The 12,500-nt window shown below is 27.7% G+C and overlaps 1 protein-coding gene across 6 annotated transcripts in view; it reads right to left on the minus strand.

Moving 5' to 3' along the window:
* Positions 1 to 1,964: 1,964 nt before the first annotated feature.
* The window catches only part of LOC124956633 (KN motif and ankyrin repeat domain-containing protein 1), a 35,159-nt gene continuing 24,623 nt past the window's right edge, over positions 1,965 to 12,500 (minus strand). For all 6 annotated transcript variants that reach the window (XM_047512687.1, XM_047512691.1, XM_047512688.1 and 3 more), the window contains 6 exons: positions 11,983 to 12,092; positions 11,740 to 11,820; positions 9,644 to 10,030; positions 6,868 to 8,150; positions 4,253 to 4,862; positions 1,965 to 4,149 (listed from right to left, as the gene is read on the minus strand). In XM_047512687.1, the coding sequence (XP_047368643.1) occupies positions 3,703 to 4,149; positions 4,253 to 4,862; positions 6,868 to 8,150; positions 9,644 to 10,030; positions 11,740 to 11,820; positions 11,983 to 12,092 (2,918 nt within the window). In that variant the 3' untranslated portion in view covers positions 1,965 to 3,702. The remainder of the gene's footprint in view (positions 4,150 to 4,252; positions 4,863 to 6,867; positions 8,151 to 9,643; positions 10,031 to 11,739; positions 11,821 to 11,982; positions 12,093 to 12,500) is intronic.

Raw genomic sequence — 12,500 nt, forward strand, 5'->3', positions numbered from 1 at the left:
TTCATGTTTGCACGTTGACACACTGACCTACATAAACTCCAAGAATTTACTCACTCTTACTACTACTATTACTATTACTACGAACAGCTGTTCTACGCGTATTATGAATGAAAATCATTCAAAGGCGATATCTTCGAAACGAAAAGTCATACAGACTTGATAAAAATATCATTTTAAAGGGCATAACTTTTTCTAATTCGTCAATATATTGTTACTATTAATTAATTACTATTAATTTATAAACAATTCGTTATAAATAATTTGTTACGAACAAATTTTCACGTATTATATAAATTTATCCCCTATTTCTTTATAAATAATTTAGATTTCTATTGATTTTTAAAATTACGTTAATTAATTAATAAATTAATTAATTAATAAACAAATTACTTTGTTTCTGTTGACAAATCAATTTTTTTCTTTTTTTTTTTTTTTCTTCTTCTTCTTAAATTATGCATGTAAGACCTACGTCTTACATTTATATACAAATCGAGACTTAGAAGAAAAAAAAAAAATAAATAAATAAAAGGAGAAATAAAAAAAAAAAACAAACGTTTCTCTTGTACTTTACCGCTTTCTCTGCATGTGTCTTCGTGATGTCACGTTAGATAAACTATTATATAACTAATATAGGATCAATAGATCCGATCTATAAATCCTATCGATTGTTTACATGTATATATATATATATATAGCATATATATTTGTATATATATATATTTTTTGTTTTATTTTTTTTTTTTCTTTCGATCGATCCCCATATTTTTAACTCTACAAAAAGGTGTTAAAAGATTAAGTTTTTGACAAAATATGACGAATTTTTGAATTGTTTAAAAATTTACTTTATATATTAATTATTTATTAATTTATATAATTTTATAAATCAATAGCAATCTGTATTATTTTTGAACAAAATGTATATATATATATACATAGCATATATATTTGTTCGAGAAAATAAAAAAAAAAAAAATTGCGTGGCTTTGTTCCATAAAAAAATAAAACTGTTAATAAGAAAAACAAAAAAAGAAAGTGCGTGAGCGTCGATCGATCGATCCAGAATTGTGTCCCCTTCGACACGATCTATATATATCTCAAGATTAAAACGATGTCTTTAAAAGGTAATAAATTGAAAAAAAAAAAAAAAAGAAAAAAGAGAAAAAAAAATAATAATAATAATACCAAGAAATTTATCTGCAAGTGATCAACATTAAAGTTGATCATAAGTAATCACATATGAGGTTATTAGATAAATGAATAAATAAGTAAATAAATAAATTAATTAATTAATAAAATAGATCTTAGATAGATCAGCGATCATTAAAAATAGATGACAATCCTGGCAGATAAAAAGAATATTCTCTGTGTCTACATATGGCCGTACCTTAAAATAATTTTTAAGAATAAAAATAAAAAAGATTCTGGACAATTCTGACAATTCTGGCAGTTATACAAATTAATTAACTAATTATGTTAATTAATCAATCAAGTAAACGACAACAAAATAATCAACTTTATGGGACAGAAGGAAAGTATTTCTAATTTTTCTAATTTTTTTCGACGATTTAAGAAACATTGTAAAAAAAAGAAGAAAAAAAAATTATATATATAATACAATTATATAAAAAGAAAAAAATAGTAGCGTCATCTTTGTTCGTTATCGCATCTCTATAACGATAATTATTATTATTAATAAACATTATGCTATGACATAAATCGTAAAATTCGAAATAATAGATAATTTACACTTACATACAATATTTCTTCCCGTCTTCCTTTCCCCTGTTCCGTTTCTTCTTCTTTTTCTTCTTTTTCTTTTTTTTTTTCTTTTTTTTCCCCCCTTCTCTTTTTCGTCCGTCATATAATCTTATACTAAATAACGAGCTTCGTTCGAATGTATTTCTCAAATCATTTTGAAAATTTATTATCAATTCATAATAATACGTTTAAATAATAAAGGCACAAACAATGAAAAACATTTTATTATTATCTAATGTAGATCATTATATTATACAATGCTATCTCCAATTGATACGTACAAAGAGATATTATATGTATAACACCGTATTTTTTATCTTCTTTTATTTTTTTTCTTTTCTTCTTTTTTTTTTTTCTTTTTCTTTCGTTTTTTTTTTTTTTTTTTTTTTTTTTTTTTTTTTTGTAGGATAAACGTCAATGAAATCATTTTCAAACGTATCCGTTTATTCACAATTCTACAATGAAATCGTTTCAGTCATATCATATTTTACTGATCGATCATCTAAATTTACGTAAAACCCTCTTTATTTCTTATTATACACGTTTTATAGATTATTCATCGTTTATTGCGCGCGCGCGCGTATATGTTTGTGTGTTTGTGTGCTTGTGTGTGTGTGTGTGTGTGTGTGTACGCGTGTGCGTGCATACGTGCGTGTATCTTCTATCCTTATTTTATTTAATTTTATTATATTTTATTTTTTACTTCTTTTCTTTTTTTTTTTATTATAAATTCGACTGTGTGCGACGATTATTATTAAACAATTGTTGATAACAAACACATATATATATATATGTTTGTGTATATGAATTTTCTTAATGAATTAAATACACTTACGAGTTAACACCCTATTGACGTTTCTTCTACGCGCGAGGTTCTTTTGTACACTTTTAAAAAGTTCTTATGCTCTTTACTTTTTTTCTGCACCATTTATTATCATTATTATTATTATTATTATTATTATTATTATTATTATTATTTTTATCACTTTCTAGTTCTTTTATTTTATTTTATTTTATTTTTTTTACCTTCATTATAGTTATATACTCTTTCAGTTTTCAAGGATCTACGGCGATTAGGCCTAAAGAATATGGAGATTACGTAAAAAGTATGGTAAAAAGAAAGAATTTCGCGAAGAGAATGTGATATATTATTCGTCTTTTTTACTTCTCTATTTTTTTTTTTTTATTTATTTATTTTTTTTTCTTTTTTTTTTTTACCATTTTTTTTTAATCGATAATTTTGGAATGTTGTAGAGCCACAGCTCGCTGGAAGACGATTCCTTTTTCCTTTTTTTTTCTTGTTTCTTTTTCTTTCCCCCACACCCCCCCCCCATTTAAAAATCTTTTCTCCCTTTTTAGTTTTATAACCGTGGCACGTTTAACTAACTCCACATCGAGGGATATTTTGTACTTAATCTTTTTTTATTTTCTTTTGTCCCTAATTTTGGAAACACGTTAAAACTCTGATATACTTCACTCTTTCTCTCTACTTTTTATGTTCCCAGATTTATGTTATTATAAAATATTGTGTAAAATTTGATATGAAAACTCATACTTGGATATGTTTTTATTAAATATCTGTAGAAAAGAATCGATAGCACCTGAAAAATTGTGCAACTCCATATTATTATAAAATCCAATCACGATAATATTTAATAGCTCAACCATTCTCTATATATGTACAAAAAAGTTGAGCATTTATTTTAAATTCGTTATGTTACAATACACCTGATGAAATTTACTCGTACATATGGATTCTTGTCGATCAATAATATATCATTTAATTTCGATTAAACGAATTGATATTATATATTATCAAAAAGACATCGATCATATCTCCAATTTTACCTCGAATTATTATTATAATTATCGAGGCGATTAACGGTAAGTATTTTAATCTTTTTTCTTACCAAACTTTGTTAACAGCCTCCAAATGCTCCTCTGTTATTTCGCGGAATATTTTGACGTGTTGAGGGAAACCGTGGATGAATGCATCCTTCGGGAAGGTGCTGGACTAACAGGAGCGGAAGGAGAAGGGCCAGTTGGCGTTGTCGGTTTAGAACCTCTTCTATTTCGTCTTATAGAGGAATACGGGCTAGTACCTCTGTTAACGTGCTCATGTGCATAAAGTAAAACACCGATATCTCTATTACCAGCTTCCAATGCAATTTTTAGAGCAGAACTACCATCTATATCGACAATCGATGAATCGCATTCTGAATGAGCAAGAAGTATTCGTACTATATCGGTATGTCCATGTTCAGCCGCACACATTAAAGCCGTACTACCGTCTTCGTCCTGAATATTAATAGCAGCTCCTGCGTCTAATAACAATTGTGTCATATCCTTCCTTCCATGAGACACTGCCAACATTAATGCTGTTTGTCCGTGCTAAAAAAAAAAAAATAAATAAATAAATAAATAAAATGGATCAAAAATATAAATAAATTGTAAATTGATGATTCGCATTGAAACAATAAAAACGTATGATTACCAATTTGGCTCTAATGTTGACATCGGCAAGCTGAAACAATCTGTTTGCTACTGAAGCATGAGTAGAATTCTTAACTTCTGCCAATGCAGCTAACATTACAGCGGTATAACCAGCCACGTTTGCTTTATTGATATCGCACACTTTGGAATCTAAAAGTATGGAAACTACGTCGAAGTTTCCATGAGAAACCGCATAATGCATAGCAGTGTTACCACTGGAATCAATCATATTTACAATATATTCTAGCAAGGTACTAGAATATTCCTCAAAACAATCCAAATAATCTTCAACGTCCAATGGATTGGCATTGGCGGTACTAGATATTTTAAACCATTCCTGTTGTATTATATTGGTAGCATTTTTAATCTGTGGGGAAACATTTCTACTAGGAGACTTTTTAAAACTATCATTTAGAACTTTCATGGCGGCTTGCATTTCTTTGGAAGGTTCCACTTTCTTTCTTGGATCATCTTGAATAGGCTGAAAGAGAGCTGACTCAGGTAGCTCTTGTTTCTCATCATTTTCAACACCTTTTTCTGGCTGATCCTGAGATATGTCCTCCGACATAGATTTGTCATTTCTTTCCTTCTCCGTTTCCAATTGTCGTAGGCTATTTAAAATATAATAATGATTGTATTAAATATAAAATATAATAAAAATTGTAATAAAGATATACGCAAGTAATAAAAATTATTAATTAAATTATTAATATTATATTATTATGAATATATATGTGTGTGTGTGTGTGTGTGTGTGTGTGTGTGTGAGAGAGAAAAGGAAAAGAATAAAAAAAAGAAAAAAGAACTACCTATTCTGAACGAAATTACACAATGAAATATTCGTTCCGTTGATCGAGCGATCAGAGTCTTGTCGTTGATGCTGCTGAGGATGCAGCATCGATCCAATTTAAAACGAAAAAGAAAACTTTTTACTCGTACGACGTATCAACGATGCAATAAATTAATACGAAATCAAGGATATTAGCGGTGAACATGGCTAATATTTTGTAATATATACACAACACGTGACTCTATTAATATTTATATTATATAAATATTAGAATGTAAAGAAGATATTTATCGATATATAAACTTCTTATCCTTTACTTTATTCACTTATTAATTATGAAACACTTTTACAATGGATAAAATAAAGACGCGCGTTTTCACGTTTTTCCACTGACAATGGAATCCCTTCTGTCTCTCTCTCTCTCTCTCTCTCTCGAATGTTATTTCACAAAAACGCCGCTAGGCGGAGTTGATTGTTAAAGTAACATTCGAGAATCGAGATAAGTTTATTCAAGAATCGAAATAAATTTGTTCGAGTATCGATATTAATTCGATAGTTTATAACGAATGTTCTTTCGGTACGGTAATTAAAAACGAAACAAACTATTGAACAAAATTATTAAACGATGTTTCATTAAAAGTTATAAAATTCTTATTTTATTCTCGTACTTTTCGAAATAAATCATCGAACGTCATGGGAATAATTGTGAAGTTTAAACGATTTGTTTATCGATACGTTTCTGTGCGATTTATTTATTTAAATGTACTCGTCGATCCTAATGGAAATGTAATTTCTCATAATTCGTTTCTTATTCAAAACTCGTATAATTCGCGTGTATATAAAAATTCATCTGCATTGCAATCGTGTATAATTATTATTATTTTTTTTTTTTTTTTTTTCTATGTCCAATCCCTGCAAGTTGTATTCGTCGATTCTCAATCAAGATTCAAAAACGGATTGAAAATAATCTGAAATCGCAGCCGAGACACAATTGGTAAGTACATTTCTTGTTCCCTTTCTTTTCTTTCTTTTTTCTTTTTCTTTTCTTTTTTTTTTTTTTTCTTTTTTTTCTTTTTTCTTTTTTTTTTTTTTTCTATCAAACGTATTCGCAGTTTATAAAAATTACTGTGAATTCTAATGACTGTTGTCAGTAGAATTTGTATTTCGCGTGATTCCATGTGAAATTTGAGGTGATTTCGTGTGAAGAGAAAAAAAAAAAAAAAAAACAAAAAAAGAAAAAATGAGAAAAAAGAAAAAGAGGAAAAGATAAGAAAGAGAAACCTATTTCAATATTATTTCTTTTAATATCCATGCAAAAAGAAATCTTGATATAAAGTCCTACATAATTAAAAATCCTTCGTATTAATCTTTTGTCTTTCTTTTTAATCTTTTCTTTTCTTTTCTTTTCTTTCCTTTTTTTTTTTTCTCAAACGAAATCCATTCCAACATTTTTCGACATTATATTTACAATATATATATACATATTATATATAATATGTATATATATAAATAATAATAATAATAATAATAATAATAATAATAATAATAATAATAATAATAATAATAATAATAATAATAATAGTAGGTTGGAAACTATGAAGCGGGCATTGAATAAAAATAAATAACTAAACAAAAACGCCCGTTTCATAGTTTCCAACCTAATGCTTATATATTAAGTTGGAAACTATGAAACGGGCGTCGAATGAATATAAATAACTAAACAAAAATGCCCGTTTCATAGTTTCCAACCTAATAATAATAATAATAATAATAATAATAATAATAATAATAATAATAATAATAATAATAATAGCAATGATACTAACCGATTACTGCTATCGTACTGTTCCTTATTATCCGAATCGTAACGAATAATACCGGTGGCCGGTATTTTGGTATAGGTGTCCTGTCTCCTGAATTTCTTATGATCAGAAGTATTAAGAGCTATATGGGATGGCCTTGGTATCCTCGAAACTAAATTGGCATTCTGATGATTCATATTATTCTCAACGTTATTATTCGTTATTTGTTTAGCCAACAATTTGATTGTCTCCTTACAATTATCACAATAATTCGTACCGCATGATATCAATATATGTGGTTTTATCGAATCACCGACCGATACGTCAATAAATTTCTTCTTTATCGGCGAAGTACCAAATTCACGTTTCTTCGGTAATAAATCGTCGGTATCTAAAGATTTATTCGCCATTTTGATTATATCATTGGCCATAATGCCGATCGATTTCATCGTCCTGATTTTCCTTTTATTAATATTATCACCATAATTGAACGAATGACTTCTAGAGTTAATCGAATTCAATGAAATATTACGTATCGTAAGTGGATCAGGACCTACTGCTATCGTTCTTGTATCAGGATTTATTCTAACTTCTAATCCAACGTCCGTGGATCTTGGTTTAGCCATAATGCCAATATTAGATTTAAATTTAATCAATGACGAGGACAATTCATTAGTCGTTTGTACCCTTTGATCTCTCTTATCAATGATCCTTTTTATTTCCTCGATACATTGTGTACCTCTGTTCGATGTCTTCTTTAATACAGTATTTTTATAAATTCTAAGAGCATCGTCTACTATCACGGTCACATCCTCATTCGTCAATACATCCTTCATCGTTATATTCGTAATCGTACCGTATGATCTCTTATCGATCTTATTAACGATCACCGGTGCTATATCCTCAACGAGAAAACGTGCACGTTCTAATCTCTTCAATGGACTATCCGTATTCGTACCAAATTCACGAATTTTTCTATATATTTTACTATCGTCGTCTACACTGTTATACGATGAATTAGTTTCAATCTGAAGTGGGTTTATTAATATTTTGTTATATTGTTTATCTATCTTCATTTCTAACGACGTATCATTATCCTCGATCATAGTTCCTTGATTATTACGATTTATATTACGTTTCAAATAATTATTCATTTGTTCACTCGAACGTAATCTCGTCGATGTCATTCTTGTACTATTATTCGTGTCATTAAAATCAGGTAATATCTCTTCGATTCGAATTCGACTTCTTTCTAAGCAAGGTTTTATCGGTGTACTCGTTAACATACCGACGTCACGCGTTCGAATCTATAATTGACAATTATTTTATTTCTTTTTATTTGTTTACATATTTTCATTTTTTGATTTTTTTCTTTTCTCTCTCTTTTTTTCTCTTCTTTTTTTTTTTTTCTTCTTTTTTTTTTTTTTAACAGAAATGACGCGATGAAATGAGACGACTGATCGATTTTTCTTTTTTCTTTTTTTTATTAGATCTAAATGAAAGAACGTAAGAGAATTGCAATGATATGATCCTTTTGTAAAGTGCAACACGTTCGCGTGATATATTTGTACATAATCGTTAAAGACGTTCAATGACTTCCTTTTTGTGAAAAACAAATGACATATGAAAAATCAATTGATCTCTCAAGGTAAAATAAATTAAATAAATGAAATTGATGACGATAAAATATCATAGATATCGTGATGATTGTCGACGTTTGATCATACGAAAGATCATCAACAATTTTCTAGAAAAAAAAAAAAAAAAAAAAAAAAAAAGAAAAAAAAAAACCAAAGAAAGGAAAAAAAAGAAACAGTAAGAACAGAAAAAAAAAAGAAAAATACAAAAGAAAACACTATGTACAGGCTAAAGATTTTTATAAATTTTTCATTCAGAACTAAAAGAAGAGATGGGAAAAAAAAAACCATAACAAAAGAAAATAAAACAGAACAAGAACAAACTTGATACGACAGAAATACAATGGGGATTACACCTACAGTAATATCCTGTAATTAATTGAAACGGATTCTAAGAAATACAGAGTGTCTACGATTTTCTCGAAGAAAGGAGAGAAAAAAGGAAATTCTTCGGATGAACATTTCGTAGGATTTCCCGAAGCAGAACGAAATGGATATATATATATATATATATATATATATATATATATATATATATATATATATATATAAGAAGTAACTGTTAACTAAAAGTGCAACGATACCCGCAAGCGTTAAACAACGACATGAAGAACATGATCGATGCACATAATCCTGAAACATCATTAACAATTTTCTACCATAGAAAAAAAAAAGAAAGAAAAGAAAAAAAAGAGAAAGAAGAAAAAAAGGAAACTCTACGTATACAATAAAGAATTTCTACAATTTTTTTTTTTTTTTCCCCACTAATGCCAAACGCGAGAACAAATTTAATAACAGAAATGCAATTTTTATTTGGGAAAGGAAGTGAATGGACATACGTCCGCTGAGTGATACGTCCTGCGATTAAATAGAAAAAGCAATCCTACGAGATTTTTATTGTCTACAATTCTTTTTTTTTTTGCAAGATAGAAGAAGAAGAAGAAGAAGAAGAAGAAGAAGAAGAAGAAGAAGAAAAAGGAGAAGGAGAAAATGAAAGGAGAAAAAAAAGGAAAAAAAAAAAAGCAGAAGAAAAGAGAGAGAGAGAGAAAGAAAAAAAATTCTCCAAACGAACGTTTGTATAGACATGAAGGATTTCACGAAGCAGAACGAATTGGATGTATAAGAAAATAATTGTTAACGGAAGTGTGGAACGGTAAAAATACCTGCTGGTGCGAAACTCCGACGTCCCGCGTCATGACGGCGCACATCGTTCCGGTATCCCTCGTTGTAGGCGTCGTCGAATTGACGGCACCGTACCACCAACCATAATCATTACGATATTCATTGTTCCTTTTTGGCTCGCGCCATGAATTTCGTTCTTCCGAGAACGACTGACTACGATATCTCTTTTGAGTTTCCATAATTTCCTCCCCTATTCCTTCCGTCGTATCCTCTTCCCTCTCCTTTTCCCTCTCCTTCTTCTCTACCTTCTTCATCTCCTTTATCTCCTTTATCTCCTTCTTCTTTTCCTCCTTGGAATTCTTTTTACTCAGCTCTTCGACTCGTCGCAAAAGATTCCTCTTCTCTTCTTTCAATACCGACAATTGCACCTGTTCGCACCCGTCACACAATTCAAATCAAAAGAAACATTTCATTGAATTGTATAATTCATTTTGATCAAATATTTCTGTTAACAGAAATACGTAATATGTATTAGGCGGATCGGAAAGTAATGTTGTTTCTGCGCGTGTCGATATTTTATTGTTAAAAATTGTTCCAAAATTTATTCGTTTGAATTTAATTTAAGAAAGCGACATTACTTTCCGATATTAATATATATATATACATATAATAATAATTTAAATACAATTTTGAACTATATATTTTTTAACGAGCACTTTTCAATTTATCAAAGACAAATTTTCTAAATTATTATAGTCAAAGTATCTTTTGTGATATCATTATTTAAATGTTCAGTCCACTCCATTTTTATTACGAATAATGATTTAATATTTTTAATTATTATTATTACTATAACATATATATATATATATATATATATATATATATATATTCTTTTCGAATCTTTGTATATTCAATATCCCTTTGTATAGTTACTCATAGTAATCACTGAAAAATTCAATCACATCAAACAGATTTACAAGAAAAATTAGAGCATTTATGTAATATAATAAAAATGAATATAACATTTATGTATAATCATTTTTATATAATTCTTGAAAGACATTTAGCTTTTTTATTACTTTTAATGCACGTATAAGTAGCACGATCTTTTATTAGAGTTAATCAAATTATTCTGCAAAATTTTTATGTATAAAGAAAGTGTTAAATTTTTTGTAAAAAGATAACAGAATTTTCCACGATTCGATGATGAGATTAAATGCAAGCATAAAAAAATTATTAAATTACATATGTATTAAAAGTAATACTAAATGATAGTATAACAATATTAATAGGCATAGATTATTATATAATACGATAAAGTAATTATACTAAATTGAATAATGTTGTATTATGCTTGCTTGGACCTTTAACAAAAAGTAATATATATAAAAAAAAAAGAAAAACTCAGTGACGAGATTCAAAAAAAAAAAAAAAAAAAAAAATAAAGAAAATGAATAAAAAGATTTATTGGTAAGACCCTAACTAATCTAAATACTTTCGAACAAAAAAAAACAAAAAACAAAATATATAAATAAATCATTAGAAGGAACTTAATTAATCTAAATTCGTAAGATCCGAACAGATATCTAATCTTTAAGGAAAAAAAAAAAAAAAAATCACTAGTAGGATTCCAACTAATCTGAAGTTAAAGGAAAAGATAAATAAATAAATCATCGCCGAGATCCATAATTAATAAATATTAATATAATATTATTATAGTATAACATTGATACGGTATAAAACAAAAGTTATGTCTAAAAAAAAAAAAAAGAAAAAAAAAAAAAAAGAAAAAAGAAAGAAAAGTAAAATAAAATTTTCTATTATTTCGTTTTAATATAATATAACAATAATACGATAATATTATAATAATTGTACTGTAACAATATATGTATACCATTAAATATATAAATTGTACTAATGTAAGGCATTATTTGAACTTAGGAAATATTAACCTTTCGATCTAACTAACAATGAAGTTTCTAACAGGTGAAAAAAAAAAAAAAAAAAAAGAATGAAAGAGAGAAAGAACTATTGCGATATTAATACGTGACTTTTCAATGTTATGACATTAGAAAGGGTTAATGGGTTAAGTCATCCTTATGAAAGGAATCGAAACGTAGTTGTGAAAAATTACCTCTAGCATGGGAATTGCCTTGACCTGTTCCTCCAACTCTCTCATTCTCTCCAAAGATGCTGCCATCTGTTCACGAATATTCTAATAATATTAACAAATAAACAAAAATAAACATTAATACGTACATAAATATATATATATATATATACACGTGAACTTTCTATCTTCTTCTCGAGTAAATGCAAATGTCAAATCAAACAGGAAATATTATTTATTTATTTAATTAATTAACATTTATTATACCTGTAATGCACCAGTACTGAGATTTGAATTAATACTTCCGATGCTGGCATCATCGAGATCATTCGTACGCGTTGTTGGTTGCACAACTGGCGTTGTCTTTGTCGTTCCATCTTTAATGAAAAAGTTTCAATTAACATTTATATATTTCATTCATTCGTACGTTCGTTCGTTCGTTCATTCATTCATTCATTCATTATTAACAGATTATGAATCGTTCATTGATTCATTCATTCATAAACTTTAATTAAATGGAATTAAATTTTATATATTTCTTTTTTTTTTTTTTTTTATGATTAATTTTGTATTAAAATTGACTTTTTAATTCAATTTATATTAAAGTGCACTCGATTTCTATTTAATAACATTGTCTATTGATATTATATATTAATTTTATTATTAAATTAAAAATTAATTTTTTGATACAAAATTATTAGAGTATATATCTCATTTATTTTAAATGTCGGTAACAGGCTAGAGATAACGCGGGAGGGATCATTGACCTTATTATCATTGATAAA

The sequence above is a fragment of the Vespa velutina genome, chromosome 23 (assembly GCF_912470025.1).
Source record: "Vespa velutina chromosome 23, iVesVel2.1, whole genome shotgun sequence".
In the NCBI taxonomy this organism is placed as follows: domain Eukaryota; kingdom Metazoa; phylum Arthropoda; class Insecta; order Hymenoptera; family Vespidae; genus Vespa; species Vespa velutina.